Source organism: Vitis riparia, chromosome 1, assembly GCF_004353265.1.
Source record: "Vitis riparia cultivar Riparia Gloire de Montpellier isolate 1030 chromosome 1, EGFV_Vit.rip_1.0, whole genome shotgun sequence".
In the NCBI taxonomy this organism is placed as follows: Eukaryota; Viridiplantae; Streptophyta; class Magnoliopsida; order Vitales; family Vitaceae; genus Vitis; species Vitis riparia.
This window is the reverse complement of record NC_048431.1, coordinates 10,091,379-10,109,218: the sequence shown is the minus strand read 5'-3', so window position 1 is coordinate 10,109,218 and position 17,840 is coordinate 10,091,379. Positions and strand designations below refer to the sequence as shown.

General features: G+C 36.4%; 3 protein-coding genes across 6 annotated transcripts in view; 1 reads left to right on the top strand and 2 right to left on the bottom strand.

Annotated features, from left to right (window-relative positions):
• LOC117913223 (threonine--tRNA ligase, mitochondrial 1-like) overlaps positions 1 to 7,541 on the bottom strand; it is a 38,868-nt gene extending 31,327 nt beyond the window's left edge. The window contains exons 1-3 of the mRNA XM_034828185.1: positions 7,245 to 7,541; positions 6,915 to 7,152; positions 6,769 to 6,828 (exon numbers count right to left, since the gene is read on the bottom strand). Of these exons, the coding sequence (XP_034684076.1) occupies positions 6,769 to 6,828; positions 6,915 to 7,152; positions 7,245 to 7,402 (456 nt within the window). The 5' untranslated portion in view covers positions 7,403 to 7,541. The remainder of the gene's footprint in view (positions 1 to 6,768; positions 6,829 to 6,914; positions 7,153 to 7,244) is intronic.
• A 1,387-nt stretch (positions 7,542 to 8,928) lies between these two features.
• Positions 8,929 to 12,920, top strand: LOC117916932. 2 transcript variants are annotated; one of them, XM_034833182.1, is made up of 7 exons: positions 8,929 to 9,260; positions 9,354 to 9,434; positions 9,589 to 9,765; positions 10,759 to 10,929; positions 11,316 to 11,528; positions 11,609 to 11,697; positions 12,030 to 12,920. In XM_034833182.1, exons 1-7 carry the CDS (start codon positions 9,173 to 9,175, stop codon positions 12,678 to 12,680), a joined length of 1,470 nt encoding a protein of 489 aa, XP_034689073.1. In that variant the 5' UTR covers positions 8,929 to 9,172; the 3' UTR covers positions 12,681 to 12,920. The 2 variants fall into 2 exon arrangements, with proteins under 2 accessions (XP_034689073.1, XP_034689067.1); XM_034833176.1 differs by having other exon boundaries at positions 8,930 to 9,260; positions 12,024 to 12,920.
• A 1,059-nt stretch (positions 12,921 to 13,979) lies between these two features.
• Positions 13,980 to 17,019, bottom strand: LOC117916946. 3 transcript variants are annotated; one of them, XM_034833197.1, is made up of 7 exons: positions 16,856 to 17,019; positions 16,588 to 16,758; positions 16,331 to 16,492; positions 16,059 to 16,259; positions 14,777 to 14,877; positions 14,434 to 14,701; positions 13,980 to 14,388 (listed from the first exon to the last, which is right to left on the bottom strand). In XM_034833197.1, exons 1-7 carry the CDS (start codon positions 16,914 to 16,916, stop codon positions 14,105 to 14,107), a joined length of 1,248 nt encoding a protein of 415 aa, XP_034689088.1. In that variant the 5' UTR covers positions 16,917 to 17,019; the 3' UTR covers positions 13,980 to 14,104. The 3 variants fall into 3 exon arrangements, with proteins under 3 accessions (XP_034689088.1, XP_034689083.1, XP_034689091.1); XM_034833192.1 differs by having other exon boundaries at positions 13,980 to 14,701; XM_034833200.1 differs by lacking the exon at positions 13,980 to 14,388 and having other exon boundaries at positions 14,504 to 14,705.
• Between the last annotated feature and the right edge of the window lie 821 nt (positions 17,020 to 17,840).

The following is a 17,840-nucleotide window of genomic DNA, read 5'->3' as shown; positions in this document are numbered from 1 at the left end:
ATTTGGGTGGATGGTGTTCCTACCAAAGTCGCTTTCTTTGCGTGGGAGGCTACGTGGGGGAAGGTGCTAACGCTTGACAAACTCCAAAGAAGAGGATGGCAATTCCCTAATTGTTGTTTTTTGTGTGGGTGTGCAGAAGAATCTGTAAATCATATTCTTATTCATTGTATAGTGGTTAGAGCCCTTTGGGAGATAGTCCTTGGGCTTGTAGGTGTTAAGTGGGTCTTTCCAGAAACTGTAAAGGAGGTCCTATTTAGCTGGAGAGGTTCTTTTGTGGGAAAAAAAAGGAAAAAGATTTGGAAGTCCATTCCGTTATGTATTTTTTGGACGGTTTGGAAAGAGAGGAATAGATTAGCATTCAAGGGGGGTGTGCTACATATTCAAAAGCTAAAGAATTTTTTTGTATGTAATTTGTGGGGTTGGTCTAGATTGGATATTGGAGATGACTCCCTCTCCCTTATAGGCTTTCTAGAGTGGATAGCTTCCATTTAGGGGGGGTGAGGTCTTCTTGGTCTCTTTTGTTTTTTGTAGAGAGGCTATAGTTATCTTGTATATCTCCTGTATGCGGTGTGGCTATTGGCCTCTATTTTAATACATATTTGACTTACTTATCAAAAAAAAAAAAAAAAGTAATGGTTGCTGATCTCTCCTTTATAGACATCATGAGATAACACAACTGGAATTTCTATAGTTGAGCTGAAGGAAGGGAAGAAAGATAATTTGATAGGATGAAAGCAGATCTATAGGCCAAAAAGTGAAGGGAGACAAAGCTTTAGTGGAGTTTCCTTGAGAAATAAAGCCCTTACAAAAAATTGTTGTGAAGACCCCAAAGAGAGTGTAATGTTCTTTGGTACAAGGTCATTAGATGGAACACCAACATTCAAATTAGTGAGGTCAAGAGATTCTTGTGTCTCTTCACTTTGATCTCATCCCCTCTCATTTTGTCTTCAAATTTCAATTTCCAGCACAACCTTTCTGACCGAGCAAATTGAGAAACTTACTCTCCTTATGTCAACTTTAGCCCATGTGTATTTCTAATGATAGGAACTCTAGCCCTTGTGTGTTTATCATTCACTCTCTTCTTTTTGTTTGTCTATTGATGCCTATCCTACACATCATGTGTACTTTGGTGCACCCTTGCTTAGGCACTATTACTATATATCCATTTTTTGCCCAAAAAAACAATTGCCATCCACTTTCCTGGCTATACAGATTTGGCCTTTGAAGCACTCTAATCTACTCTTTGGTGCACCCTTTGCTAAGGCACTGTTAGCAACTCATCTCTTTAGTCATTAACTAGAGCACCATATGCACCATTTTGACCATTATATCGCTAGATTGGAACCTAGTAAGCAAATCTACTAGGATGGTTGAGGAAATGCTCCCCATATGAATGCCTCCTCCAATGGGCACATCAAGTTGAATTTTGACAAATGCTCTTTCGGTAACTCTAGCCAGTTGGAAATTAGAGCTTCTGGATCATCATGAAACATTAGTGAAAGTCTTCTCTAAGAATGCTGGAGCAGGTCTAGCCATTGAGGCAAATATATTAGCACTATTGGAAGGCCTTAAGCTTGCTATTCAACCTTTGAGTAGAGGGGGATTTTGCAGTAGTCCTATCCTAGGTATATGAGAAGGAGAGAAGCTTGTGGAGGTTTGATGGATGGTTGTGCCATATTACTCTAAAGTTAAGGTGTTCATTTTGCTAGATTCCTCAGGCAGCTAACCATGTGGCAAATATGTTAGCAAAAAAAAAATGTCAATCAGTTAATTTCTCTTGTAAGGGATTTTCTACCCCCCACCTCTGTCTTTCCCCAACAACGCTTATGAGTTTGTATTTGTAACTACTTTTAGATGTACATTTCCATCATCTAGAGTAGATAAATTTTTCTCACTTTTGACCAAAGCTATGTAGTGATTTTGATTGGGGGAAGGAATTCTCATCCTTCTTTATATTTCCTTAATCCATGATAATAAAATGTGTGTTCCAATCAAAAATAAAATTCTTTTTTTTAATAGTGATGGTGGTGTTGAAAATTGGGGGAAGGAATTCTCATCCTTCTTTATATTTCCTTAATCCATGATAATAAAATGTGTGTTCCAATCAAAAATAAAATTCTTTTTTTTAATAGTGATGGTGGTATTGACAACTATTTGATGAAGCCATGAGAGAGTTAGCTTTGGAAGAGACAGGGAGAAACTAAATTAGAAATTATTGAAAACAAAAAACAATTGAACTTTTTATTTAGATTTATAAGTCCCACCTCTTCTCAACACATTCACATAACTCCTCCTCTCACACACTCACAACTCAGTCGAGCATTTAGGTTTTATGCATTTTTTTCATTCAGATTTTTATTTATTTAATTAGTTTGCTTTTATTTAGGTACTCTCTTCTATACTATTCATGAAATTCTTTCTAGTCCACCAACTTCTTTGTTTTCCTTTTCTTTTTTTTTCTTTTTTTGATAGGTACTTTGTTTTCTTTTTTTACACATAGCAAAAAATTTATGCAATTTAATTACTCTTTCTTTTTCATGTAACAAAAAAATTACAAAAAAAAAAAATATGCAATTTAATTTTTCTTTTTTTCATGTAGCAAAATATTCATGCAATTCAATTATTTTTTTGCCACTTAAATTGACTTCTTATCATGTCTATCACTTATTTTGTCTTTATTTTATTTTTGCATGTTTTAAATTATTTTTAAATATTTATTAATTATGAAAATTAGAGTTCCAAAAGGCTTACACCTCAAAGCTCACACAGTGCCTCAAGGGCACTAAAACATCTCACCTTACACTTTCACCTTTAGAAACTTTGGTTGCAAAGGATGCTTAATTTGTCCATTGGGATTTTTTTTTATTTTTTTTTAATAGGCAAACAAAAAATGCATTAAAAGCACCAAAAAGAGAGCACACCAAAGTACTAATTTGTTCATTGAGATTAATTGCTCCTTTTAATAGATTTCATGCTTCTCTAACCACTAGGCAGATTCTATAGCTAAGCATAATATTTCTAGCTTAGAGATTCTTCTTGACAAATCCATGCCACCTTAACCATCTTGTTTCTTAGTCTTTGGTTTGGTTTTTGATGAATGTGAGAACATTTCTTGTTTTTTTTTTTTTTTCCTTTATTTTTAATAGGTAAATGTGAGGACATTTCTTGTTATGATCATGTTTATGGTTCTTAACCCCGCTAAAATTTTGTTTCCCATCTTTTGATCAATTTTTGTATACTTTTTAGGACAATTTATCCTCCCTTGTATCCTCACTTCATGCTTTGAAATAAATTGTTGTTTTTGATTTGTTAATTAAAAAAATAAAAACTAAATAAATAATAAATAAAAGCTTTGTTTGAGTTGAACCAGCTAGTTCATGCTTTTCTTTCTTTTGGCCCCTTGTGTTTTTCATGTATACCTAGCTTGCACCTTCTTGTTTTATTAGACACCTTTTTATATTATTCTTTAATTTGCCTATCCAAAAAATGTGATTTTAGAGGTTGGTATTAAACTTAATATTTGTTGTAGCAGCTGAGTTTGGGAAATTTCTAAGAGAAAGACAGCTTGTGCTATAACGGGAGAAGGGAGGCTTATATGTTATGCTTTTGGAAGGTCATTAAGCATGGTTGGGTTGCTTTCCACTCTTGCACTAGCATTTTGTGGGAAATGGACTCAGAATGAAATTTGGTACCATGTTTGGGGTAGGGAGCTTCCTTTGAAACGCTGTTTGCTGAACCTACTAAACATACTACAATCAAAAACACAATCGGAAGGTTAATATATAGCAAACAAGAATGGTCAGGGGCACTAGAATATAAGGTTCCTAAAGGATATTCATAATTAGGGCTAGAGTTTCCAAAGTCTTACCTACATGACATTTAAACTACTATCTTGTGTAGGGGAGAGAAAATAAGTTAACAGCAAACCTCAAAGATTTAGATTCTTTATCTATGAAGTCATTTTACAAATCCCTGTCCTTAGGGAGTTGGGGATAGTTGCGACAAAGGAAGTGCAAGAGAAAACATACACTGCTCACCTAGTGAGATGGGATGTCTCTTGTTTATTGACATTTCCTGTATAAATAAATAGAATAACAAATTAACCATACCCTTACCCCTCTGAGCATGCGCACATTTTTTGGGCTCCATCATTTATCTTTGTTTAATGTGTGTTGGATGGTACACCATTTTTCCAAAAGTGAATTACCTAATTGGCATGACAATTTTGTTGGAAAGAGTTGAAGGCAAGTGTGGAGAATAGCTCATTGTGTTTGTCTGCAGTGTTTGGACAAGTGAAATCGAATTACCTTTGATTGTTTCAAACATTCAATGATTGGGAGGTGGAGGAGGTGGAGAGGCTTCTTTTGGCAATCCGAGGTGCAAGGCTTAGTCCTCTTATGGAAGATAGATTAATGTGGAAGGTGAATTCGAATGGATTTTTTCAGTTAAATCACTCTATAATGATCTTCTCAAGAAGAGCTGGTCTTTTCCCTCATGGTTTGATATGGAACCCTAGTGTGCCTTCCAAAGTGAGCTTCTTTGCTTGGGAGGCTTCTTGGGGTAAGGTGCTCACTATGGATCAGCTTAAAAAGAGGGGGTGGGCTGTTGCTAACAGATGTTTTATGTGCTGTGAGGAAGAGGAGTCAATTGATCACATTCTTATACATTGCTCCAAGGCAAGAGCTTTATGGGATTTACTGCTTGCCCTTTTTGGAGTGTGTTGGGTCCTCCCATCTTCGGCTAGAGAGACCCTTATTGAATGGAGGGGCTTTATGTTGGGCAAGAAGCATAGAAAGGTGTGGAAGCCAGCCCCGTTGTGCCTTTTTTGGGCGATTTGGTTGGAAAGAAACAGGATTGCTTTCGATAATGAGGACTTTTCGGTTCATAGGTTGAAAAATTCTTTTGTTTGTAATCTTTGGGTGTGGACAAAATCAATTGTAAATGAAGGTCCTCTTACTTTACCTAGTTTTATTGATTGGCTAGGCGCTAGATGAGGGTCGGGTTTGTTTTTTCTCTTCTTTTGTGTGTGCCTTAAGGGGCCTTTTGTATACTCCCCGTATGCTATTGGGTTTTCCTCTTGGTGCCCTTTTCTAATATATTTCTGCCTTTGCCTACCAAAAAAAAAAGGTCTCTATTTGCACAATTGAGAGGTCCTTCCAGGTTTGTGAATGTGTCTTTTCTAGATTTTTTTGACAGCATGCAATAAGGCCATTCTTGTGCCTATCAACCCTTGTTTCTTTCTTTCTCCTTCTGTTCTTAAATGATCCTTGTACACTTCCTAGGTACTAAGATATTGTGTGCATACACAATTTCCCTATAAAAAAACTGTAAATAGAATAGGAAAAGAATAACCTAGGAGCGTTCACATGATTCTTACTTTTAACAAATCCCCCTACCCCGTAATGGCCTAATCTGCCTTACCATGCACCAAAGCTCATGATTAAAGAACAGGATGGCAATGCCAAATTATTTCCTAGTGTAAGATAAATATCAAGTCTCTTTCCTCTTTCTCAACCCTAGTAATCGACTTTTAGCATTTCCCTCTTTTACAACATCCATAGGCAAACTTATCATCTATCACAACATTCCTTTTGGTAGGGTACTTTAGACTTGAAATTTAAACAACATACACAAATAGTTCAGATATAAAAAAATAAAAAATAAAAAAATTACCCACATGGGCACGAAAAAAGTTTGAAAATTAAAGTTTAAAAATTAAAAAAAATCCAGGTTTTCCATGTTTGTCAAACAACCTTCTGTTTGTGAAGCAACCTTCTATTTAGGAAAAACAACTTTCCCTATCAACACCTAATAATAGAGGCTTCTCTATCAAAACCTAATAATAGAGGCTTTCTTCAATAGAAAATTGAAGGCCAATATAGATCCAAAAAGTGACCTTTTTGCTATCCTAGAGTGATATCTATAATGAAGGTTCTTAGTAATCATTTGTTGTGGGTAAAGATGCACATAGTTCTAATACCATGTCTTTAATAGATTTTGTTGATTGGTTGGGCTCCAGCTAAGGCAGGGTGTTTTTGTTCATCCTTTAACACTCACTGTATGCATCCTATGTATGATGGAGCACAGTTTCTTGGTGCTTGTTTATTTATATTATAAAATATTATCTTTGCTTATCAAAAAGTATATCTATGACAAAGGGAAGATTGGAAGAGGAAATTCCTAATAATAGTTTAGCAATCTTGATTCCTGCATTTCAAGTGTAGTGTGATTGTCAACAAATACCAATCAAATCAATCAGGAACTTTCATGATGGCAACCAACTCAAACATGCTATATGGGGAAGAACATTGATGAGTAAACCAAAACCTAAAACTTCAATGCCCCATCACATAAAATTGATCCAATCCCCATATATTACTAACTACAAACCCAAATATTACACAGCAGGATTAACAAAGATATATAGGAAAGACACACCAAACCAAATGAAATAACGTAAGTGTATAAGAAGTGTAAGGTGACTAATGACTATTGTCATATACCACTCAAATTAAGCAGAAATGGTCGATCAATCATGATCACAGAATGCAACATTGGAGAGAAAAGAACCAAACATACACTAAACCCAACACCCAATTCAAATAGAACTGACCAAGGTGCATATATTTACCACTATACCAAAATTCAAATACTAAATAAAAGTGACAAGAAGGTGAAATTAATTAAACAAAAAATTAATATTTAAAATAACATGAAAAAAAATGGTAATCAGATTAGCTTCCAAAACTAAACATGCTTATAACATACCTCTCCTCTTGTGGTACAGGGCCCAATGCACAATTTGCAACCATATGCCACTTCAAGGGCCTGCACCATTACATGAGCTATCAATCCAATTACCCAAACAATATTTTTTTCCGAAAACAAAATTGAACAAAGGCAACTGCTAGAACCTGTCCCAGAATGTGTGCACTCGAATGCCAAAAAGTGTCCCGACCTTCATCACTATCGAATGTGAACAACTTAAGCTCGCAGTCGCCCTCCAGGGGCCTGGACATGTCCCACAAAACTCCATTCACTTGAGAAATCAACGCATTGGAGGCCAAACCTTTTGATATCTCTCTGGCAATATCTAGAGGTGTAGTCGCCCATTTCTTCCCTTCCTTCACTGTCCCGTCCGGCAAAGTTATCCTTGACCACAGATATATCAAACATCAACCAACAATACCAAAAAAAAATAAAAAAACATATATATGTATAAAACAGAGAAATAGATAGATTACTTGATGGAGTCGCCGGAAATGGATTGGCGATGAGCGATTTGTTGAGCTTTGATGGATTCGAAGACGGCTATGCGCTTGGGAATGACGCAACTAAGATATTCGTCATCCTTAGGGTGAGAGTGGGAGGGCTTCGATTTTGGATCAGGTACGCCTCCCATGGACGGCGCCGGCGGTGGTAGAGGAGTGGTGGTGGAGCGGCGGAGGGAAGAGGAAGATTTAGGCAGAAATTTATGCTATCTTTTAGGCGTCCAAACTCCTTCCCTGACAAAAGCAGCAAACTTTAAGGCTAGTCAAACCCCGGCTTCGGAAGTTGGGAGTTTTTACTTTTTATAGCCCCTTTCGAGGTGAGAGGTTTAGGGTTTTTATTTTCTTCTACCTTATTTATGTTTTAGTTCCACTTTACATTCACAAAAACTCCTAGATTTTACCACGTTTTTTTTATATACTTGTTTTTAAAATTATTTTTATGTTAAAAGAATTAAAAAAAAAATCATTTTTAATGTTAAAAGAATTTCAAGAAAAATAAAATTATTTTTTATTTTTAAATTTTTGTGAAAAACTGAAAACAACTTTTATTTATTTTTTAAAAAATTATTTCCTATCTTAAAAATATTTTCAGATTACAATTATTAATTATACACATTTTTAAAAAACAGTTCTGAAATCACCTGGCGGAACAGGCTCCAAGCTTCTCTTGGCCCGTGGTCTCCTAGTTCAGGCCCATTCTAGGACTGCGGGCTTATAAAATGCTCACCCTTATTCAAAGTTTGGGCCGGGTGCCTTGCAGCAGGTGACCAATAAACCAAGGAGAAAAAACATATTTTATAACAAATTTTTAGAAAAATGTAGATTTTTTTATTTTTTTTTTGGACCCAATAAATCTATCACAATTTGAAAATATGTCACTCTTTTTTTAAATTGGACAAATAAAGTTTCACAGAAGTCTTGGGGGTGGATTCTAATATCATTTGTGCAATATGATTGAACCGGTTTAAATATCGCATATTTGAAATACGATAATTAAAAAAATATGAAATTTAGTATGAATTAGGCATCTATGGTTGTGATTTAAAAAGTATATGAACGTGGGTGGGTCAGGTGTGGAGTAAGGGCATGGGGTAAAGTCCAAAGGTTTGTGTCAACTCGCATAATCTCTGTTACGTTTCTGTTAGAACTTAGAAGACCGTTGAGGCCTGCTGATGTTAACAGTAGGCTCTATTTGGCGAATCCTCACCTGTCACCACACATTCAAACTTGATGAATCCCACCAACTTCACAACTCAACCGTTTAAACATTTGGAAAGCACAAACAAACATCCTCAATCAAAAAAATGACAAGTGAGGGTCAATGTAGATAGATTTGAAAAATTCCCGAATTGCTAGCCATGTGAAGCCGAGCCATGTACAGCTGTATTGGATAAGTATGAATTTCATCTCTCATTGTTATTAGTATTTTTACAATTATAGCCTTCAAAAATGCTGAAGTTATTACATTGAAATATATATAGTAGAAATGAGTAAATAAAATTGATAATTATTATTATTTTTTAACGTACAGCTGGCATTTGAATGTGGTGCGCAGAAGACAGACATAGGAAGTAAATGTAGGACATGGATTGTTAAACCTGAATGGAATTAAGATTTTTGGGTATTAAGACATAATCACAGCATCCGATTCTGTCTTCCCTAATGCTGAGCGCCCCCACTGACCCCCACTCTTGCTTTACCCTTTCCTCCTCTCTTTTTTCGTTTGTCTCTTTCAACTTTTTTCTCTGGACTGCACACTCACTCTTCTTGGAGACACTCTACTTTTGATGAATGCCATAAGCCCAGATGTGAATTAGGGTTTTTGGCCAATGCACGCATTTCGTCTTCACTTCTGACTTGTTATTGAACTGTTTGGGACTTTTTTCTTGAGTGCAGCAGTGATGGGTAAGAGTGGTTTGGTGTTGGTTCTCACTCTTGTGGTTTTGTCTGGCGGGGTCTCATCAGCTTCGGCTACTGCTTCTCCTGCGAGTAAGTGTAGATGAGCTTTTTGGAAGCATTTTTCAGTTTGATCTGGTTGTGTTTTTAGAGATTGAATCTGTGTTTGTTGGCGACATTGGGCAGAGATTGTTACTGGGTTTGTCTCAGATGCTGTTCCTGTTGTGATGAAATGGCTCTGGTCTCTTAAAGCTACCACCAAAACAGGTAGAGATCTTGGATACTACACGCATTGGCTGCTTCCTTCCCTTTTTTTTTTTTTTTTTTTTTTGGATTTGGAATTTCCTTTTTCTGGGTATTGGTTATTGGGAATTCTGGAGTGTTGATGCTACGGTGCGGTTCTTGGGATTTTTGTTTGCAGCGATTTCTAGCCGGTCGATGATGAAGTTTGAGAGTGGGTACACAGTTGAGACCGTGTTTGATGGAAGCAAGCTTGGAATTGAACCCTACTCAATTGAGGTTTTGGGCAGTGGGGAACTTCTGATTCTGGATTCTGCTAACAGTAACCTGTACAAGATCTCTTCCTCACTGTCTCAATGTAAGTGGATTTATTGTAATAACTTGGAATCTTTGCTTGATTCGGTCTTGTTTTGTGAAACATTTGTTTGTAATTTGTTTAAGATTCTCGTTGAGGATGTGTTTTTGTGAAGTTCCTGAGTCCGGTGCCTAGAAATCTATTGGTTTTCATTTGTTAGGGCCAAAAACATAGCTTCAGCTTCTTTCCACAAGATTTTGCATTATGATCAAGTCCCCTTTTTCTTTTATGCAAAAATTTGGCTCTATGTTGTTGAACTATCTTGTCCTTATTTCCATCTTTTTGTGCGTAAATGTAGAACTCAACTTCATTATTATAAGGACAATGTACCTTTTAGCTTTTGCTGAGGATATCAATTTGCTTTTCTGTAGTAGCAGAATCCACTTCAGAACTACAATGCACCATTTAGCTAAGCTTCTGGAACATCCCTCTCAATGTTTAAAGGAAATTTAATATACAATTCTGATGTCGTTTTTAGTCCAGTTGTCTCAATGGGAGAGCTTCTGCAAGAATTTAAATCCAATTTTGCTAGGAGATTATAAAAAATTCGATAATTTTTGTGTGGTTATAACTTTCTATATTATATTAGTTAGCTTACCTATTAGTATTATTTGCTATAAGTGAGATATGGCACAAGCATTTTTTCCGGAAGACCAATGAAAAACCTTTATTGTGTTGAAAATACAAAAATATGCTGGATTTATTAGAACCATTTCCTTTATTTATTTTTACTGAGTCAGATTCTATCTCTATACATATAGCAACCTTGAGTTATGTTGTTTATGTAAAACAATTTTTATTCAGATTGACATTCATGTTTATTGAACATCTATTTACTCTGATTGTGTTTTACAATAATTTTCTTTGATAGCACTTTATCTCATATTGAAGTTTTCTATGATGATTGAAGTTCATTCTCATGTTATTGTTTTGGTCTCTTATAATTTTTTTGTGTATATTTGTTTCTTGAAATAATTCTCACTGGAAATCATGCAGATACCAGACCAAAGCTGGTCACTGGATCCGCTGAAGGATACTCTGGACATGTAGATGGGAGGCTCAGAGAGGCAAGGATGAATCATCCAAAGGGGCTTACTGTGGATGACAGAGGAAACATTTATGTTGCAGATACCTTGAATATGGCCATCAGGAAGATAAGTGATGCAGGTAAATGCAAATGAGGATAAGTAATGCAGGCCTGTATTTTGTTTGAGCATATGTACCCAGAAGAATATTTTCCTGTTCACTGATGTCCCTTAAGTTAAGGTATAGGAAAATGAAAATGGAATGGATCCTCTTTTCCCCATTCATGATGGTATAGATGAAATTTAGTTTATTATAAAACAACTTTTGTGTCCTTCTCTCTAAAGAAACACGGTATTGCCACACAACAACCTTGGCAATCATGTTGTTGTTTATTGGAAACATAATATGACTAAGTTGTATATATGGGGTTGTTTCCAGTGTAACAGTTTAGAGTTGTGATCTTCTGTGTTAAACATCACAGAATGAGAGATCTTCAATGCTAATATTGTTGAATTTTCTACCTGCAGGGGTTACAACAATTGCAGGGGGGAAGCTGGGCCGTGGAGGGGGGCATGTAGATGGGCCAAGTGAAGATGCAAAGTTTTCTAATGATTTTGATGTGGTGTACATTGGCAGCAGTTGCTCCCTACTTGTCATAGACAGAGGAAACCAGGCAATTCGGGAGATCCAACTTCATTTTGATGACTGTGCTTATCAATATGGAAGTGGTTTCCCTCTAGGTAAACCAATCCATCCAGTATTGATCTTTGATACTTCTCAATCTTGACAAATCCATGTGAAATGTTCTCCATGATTGCAGGGATTGCAGTGCTTATTGCTGCTGGGTTTTTTGGTTACATGCTGGCACTTCTGCAACGTAGAGTGGGCACAATTGTGTCCTCTGAAAATGTGAGTACCCATCTTGTTTTCAGTCTTTTTGTTTTCTTAATAATCCAGTAGTATCAGCCTCAGATAATTTCTAGATTACATAATCTATGCTCGAATTTATGATTCTTCATGATTTTACTCAAAGTTGCAGTTTGATTTAGCTGAGTTTCAAAATGGGAAAGTGGTACACTTATCAAAATAAAAAAAAATGGGAAAGTGGATACAGAACTACTAGTCCAAAGTGTGAATACAGCTTATACTCCCCATGAGGGATACAAGAAGTTTCCTAACATCTTTTTCAACCACATGACATGTTTTATGTTATATTTTATCTCTTGCTCTTGAAGGATCAGGCAAATCCAAGTATTGCCCATAGTACATATCAAAAGCCTCTGAAATCAGTCAGGCCACCGCTAATCCCTACTGAAGATGAGATGGAAAGGCAAGAAGAAGGCTTCTTTGGGTCCCTTGGGAAGCTTTTTGTCTATGCTGGGGCATGTATTGCAGAAATCTTTGGAGGAATGATTCCAGGATTGAAGAAGAAGCCACACAGCTATCAATACCAAAACCAACAAAATTACCAGCAACCACAAAAACATTCTAATGCTTGGCCATTGCAAGAGAGCTTTGTGATACCTGATGAGGATGAGCCCCCCTCTATTGATACTAGGACCCCTACTCCGCGAAAAACCTATCCATTCATGTCCAAGGATGCAGAAAAGATGCATCAAATCAGACAAAGCCGTGCTTTTGTAAGTGGGTGGGATGGTGATTTCCAGCAACAGCAGAAACAACATCATCATCGCCATTATTCTTCCACCCCGCATACTTATTATGAGCAGACCTGTGAGAAAACCAATGAGATTGTCTTTGGGGCTGTTCAGGAGCAGCAAGTCCGGCGTGAACCTGTGGATATAAAGCCTGTGAACTATGGAGATCCCATCTATGATCATCACAATATTCGCTCTCGTATCCATTCAAAGGGTTACACCCAGGGCTATTGATCATATATACATATGAGATTTTAGTATTCTAGTCTCATTCCATTTCGATATGCCTCCCTGGGGATTTAGTTATAGGTGGTATCAAGATTCCTTTTTGATGAATGGAATGAAGGAGCAACTTAAAACACCATGTAAGGTTTACTCTGTCTTGCCAAAACATTGTAGCCTGTGTTTGGAAATGTTTGCTCCTATAAAAATGGTTTGAAGATATATGGAATGCTCTTTCATTTTAAGCTTTAACGGGTCTCAGAAAACTAGTGATCCTTTTCTTGGCAATTAAAACGCACAGAAACAATAAGGCAATGGGTCATGAATTAATGTTGATGCTGCAACTGTTGTTTTGTACTGAAATACTGACAATTAGGTAGGGTAATCCTAGCTTGACTGCTTTTTTAAGTCCACATACCTTAACTTTAGTTTGTGTTGTCTGTGTTTATTGAAAACAAGTTTTAAAAGCGGCCTTGGGGGTCTTTCATGATTCTTTTTGGCCTTTCAGCTCTCAGCTTGATGCATGGACGACCCTTTAAACCATAGGCTGTTGCATCTTCTCACCGGGTTTTCTGAGCTTTTCATTAGTCTTCATTTATTAGTTGGACTAGAAGATTTTCAAGTTCGTGGCGCTGTTGCACAAGTTGCAATAACCTAAAACCTCCGCACAAACCATCAGTCACATTTTCCTCTCAGCACCACTGTATGAAGAAATGTCCCTTGTCAGAGGAGCATTTCAGCCTTTCACATTTCAATTATCCCTGGAAACGACTAAATTTCGGATGAAACACGCACCATGTAATGTTTGGGTAAGGGTTAGCTAGCTGTCTCTCTCACGACCTCCCAAGGGGAAAGAAGCAGTCCGGTCATTCACCTGTTTCAATTCAATGGTGACTGAGTGCCTCTGTGCCCTTGATGGAGCTCACCCTCCCGTGGCATTGATAAGAACTGAACCAAAAATGCGTTCCAGCAATGAATAATCTTGCAAATTAATGTGTAACATTTGATTTGTAGAATCCGTATTTGTTCCCATTAATCACCAGATATAATCAGAAGCGAAGTTTCATCAACTTCTTGGCGTGGCCTGACAGATAATGAAGTCCATAGTTATTGCTCTGCCTTAGGATGTCTTAATGCAGAAGTGGCTTGCATGCTTCCCAAGCAGGCAAACATCCATTATAATAGGGTAATACCGCATCTGCCCAGAAAACACGAGGGTGATAAGTCCAGGACCCAGCTGTTTTGCAATGATGCATTCCTGTTTCAGCCAGATTCCCCTCCTACCCCCTACCTGAATAATGAACAAAATAGAAGGAACAGGCGGAAAATCCAACTATTTACATATCATTTAAGCAGCATAATCATGTTCAGAAAATTAAAACACTTCACACAAGTAGAGAAAAGGGATTCAACATGGACAAAGCCTTTAACCACTTTCATCTCCTCTTGACTAAACCTGTATTGCCTGATGAACACAACTCCACAGGAGTGGTAACTTTAGCCTGCTCCACAAAACCCATAAAATTAGCCTCTATCATGCTTTCTATCCTTCCACAGGTTTCAGGTGAAATATCTCTCTTTCCTTGATCATCATCTCCTTCCTTGAAGATTCTGTCAGTCGCATTTGATAATTCTGAGCTTCCATTAAAAGTCATCAAGTCCTCCAATTGATCTGCAAACCTATGTGATTTTTTCTGCATGAATATTTTACTGCTTGTGTCTGGTAATTGCAAGCTTCTATCAAAGCTTGCCAAATCCTTCATTTGCGGTATTGTTGGTTCACTAATACATGAGTCATCAGAATCAAGCAAGGATACAGATTCCTTCCGTGAAAACTGAGATTCTAATATATTTATTCTGAACATGAGAGAAAGATGGGATAAGCTCAACGAAATGAGCCTCCTTAGGAGTGCATAAAACATGGAGCTAGCAATTACGCTTCTGATGTCGAAGCAGAGCATCAGTACTTGTTTCCCCAGATGGATTAGGCAATGCTTCCACGTCTTGCTGAAAAAGAGTGGGCAGAAGACTTCCTGTCTACAGAATTCGGTTAACAAGATTTAAGAAATTCAATACTAACATAGAATATATTCCATAGGGACACTTACATGAGGAATTACATAAGGACGACTTATGATCCCAACAATAAAGCCAACTAAACATGAAACTCCAAGTCCCAGAAGAACCCAAAGGAAGGCCCCTCCTAATACTGCAAAAAATGAAAAATAACAATTAGTTCCCTCCAGTTGAGATAATAGACTTCATAGAATAAACCTCAAGATAACAAGTGCCATCTGTACCCTTATTTTTTTTGGCTTTCTCATTCGGTAAATTCATCCATTGTTGCCAAAAATTGGAAACCATGACTCATAACCAAGCATCATGGAATGACAAACTATTATATTCCCACAGGGCTGGGTAAAGGACTCGTGTTGAAAATGCTAAGTTACTGAATATGAACTATACCTTTGAAGTGTATGGTTAAATTTGGAACATTGAATGAAGGTAGAAAGAAAGGATATTCAGATATAAAAAACGAGATCATACAAAGAAATAAGAATCATGTTCAAAGAAACCTTGAACTATTAAGCTTGTTTGGTAGTAATTTTAGGAAGTGTTTCTACCCCTTCTAACACTTGAAAAATAAAAAAAATTTAAGTGCTAGAAATATTAGAATCGTTTCTTAGAATCACTACCAAACGGGCTTTTAGAGTGTGTTTGGTAGAGATTCCAAGAAACGTTTTTAGCTTTTTTAACACTTGAATGATAAAAATTTTCAAATATTAGAAATGTTAGAAAGCTTTTTAGAATCACTACCAAACGAGCTCTTAGAACCTGTTTGGTAGTTATTTTAGGAAGTGTTTCCAAACTTTCTATCACTTTAAAATTTGTATCATTCTTAGTGTTAGAAATACTATAAACGTTTTCTAGAATCACTCTCAAACACACTCTAAATGTTTTCTAAAATCACTACCAATTGCACTCTGAGAGTGCGTTTAGGAGTGATTCTAAAAAAATCATTTCTAGCATTCCTAACACTTAAATGATAAAAATCAAGTATTAAAAACATTAAAAGTGCTTCTTAGAATCACTATCAAATGAACTCTTAAAGTGCGTTTGATAGTGATTCTAAGAAGTGTTTCTAATCTTTGTAACACTAGGAAATGTTCATCATTCAATAATTAAAAATGCTAGAAACACTTTCTATAATCGCTGCAAAACGCACTTTGAATAGAACTATTGTCAAACCAAAAGCCTACTAGATACCTGATTTTCCAGGCAAAATGACTTATGCATCTCTGCACATACAGTCATCTAGGTTTTGCAAGCAAAATAACTAATGCATCTTCTCTAGAAAAAAGCACCTTACAATAACATCCAAGAGCTTACCAGATTGAGGGCTCCTACGGCAATCCTCCACCTTCAGATCAATCTGGCGAACCAATTGACTCCCACGGTCCGAGACCAGCACCGCGCATTTTTCAGGAACAAAAACCAGCTCAAAATCTTTAGAGAAGGAAGCATTCTGTGCAGGCCCATCCACTTTGCCCGTCTTCTGCGCGTAACCTCCAGCAATTGTGGTAGTCACGCCTAAATAAAATAAAATAAAAATCATCAGTTGAAGCACATGCGCGTTCACAACACATTTACAAACAAAGTACCTCTGTTGGTGATCTTCCGAATAACGCCATTGCTCTGATCGGCGACATAAACATTCCCTTTCAGATCAACCGCAAAGCTTCGCGGCTTACTGAACATGGCCGACGCCGAATCGCCATCCGAGAATCCGGCGCTACTGCCGGATAACCGCTTAATTTCACTCTCTGAAAAAAAAAAAAAAACAAAAAAAAACAAGAAGTTAGGAAAACCCTAGTGAGCCACAGTTACCTCTTTATTAAAACGAAAACAGGATGGGTACCTTGGGATAGGGGAGAGGTAACAGTGTAGAAAACACTCTTGGACGAATCGAGGATGATGAAATCCGACGATCCGTATCGAGGGAGGATGGAGTGAGGGTTTATCTCAAGCTTGTGACCATCGAACACTGTACGCACTGTATATCCATCTTCCAGAACGAGGTCGGCAGAACCTGAGAAAATATGAGAAGATTGAGGGGGTTTTCAGCAATTATTAGATATAGAACTAGGAAAAACAGAAAAGGGTGCGTTTGGACATGTTGACAGTACCGTGAATTGCAGCGATGGTAAAGACGATGAAGAGGGAGAGTGACTGCGAGTATGTAGCCATGGAGCCAAGCTGCAGAGATTGCCAGCGGTGGAAGCAAGCTTTGCTTTTTGTGAAATGGAGACGCAGAGAAAGTCGTGGGTAGCTTTTCCACAACCAACCAGCTGCTTTGCTTTTGATTTTTTTTTTTTTTATTCCCTAAAGTTTTGGATTCTCTGCTACTTTTCTACAATTTTTGTTAACCATTTATTCAATCATGCTAACTTTAAATAATATTTAAATTACTTTCACATAATTACAAAATTATTTATTAATTAATTTTCATTAGACAAATTAACCCTAATCAAGTAAATTAATAACTTCAAAGCTCCTTTTTAATCTTAATAAAAGTTTTTTTTTCATGCCTATTTCAGTAATTTTATTAAGAATACTTATGACTTAAAAAAGCATTTAATATAAAAATAAAAAGAATTATTTATCATAGGAGTAATATTTTATTTTATATTCATATTTAACGAAATTGTTTGAAATATTAATATTACTATTTAAAAATAAAAAATTGGCTTAAATTTTTACCTAGAGTAAAAAGTTACAAAATGACATCTTAATTAATTTAAAATAATTTTAAGTTAATAATAAATTACTAATTAGTATTGATAACCTCAAATAGAAAAAAAAAAAAAAAAAAAAACTACATTCATCCTAATTTAACAATTATATTTTTAATAACTAAAAACCTTCCATAATTAAGTCTCGAGGTGCAGTTAACACTCAACACCAAATTAATTAAGTGTATCATCCATGACATTCAATAAATTTAAGGTATTATCGGTGATAGGATCCGAATCTAAAATCTTATGTCACTTACTGGACCACACTTTTCGATGTTCATCTTGATTAACCGGAGGTTTAATTTAACAATTCTATATAAATTATTTTCATTGTGACCTTGACTAGAAGTAAAGTAATTTAAAATAATATAATATA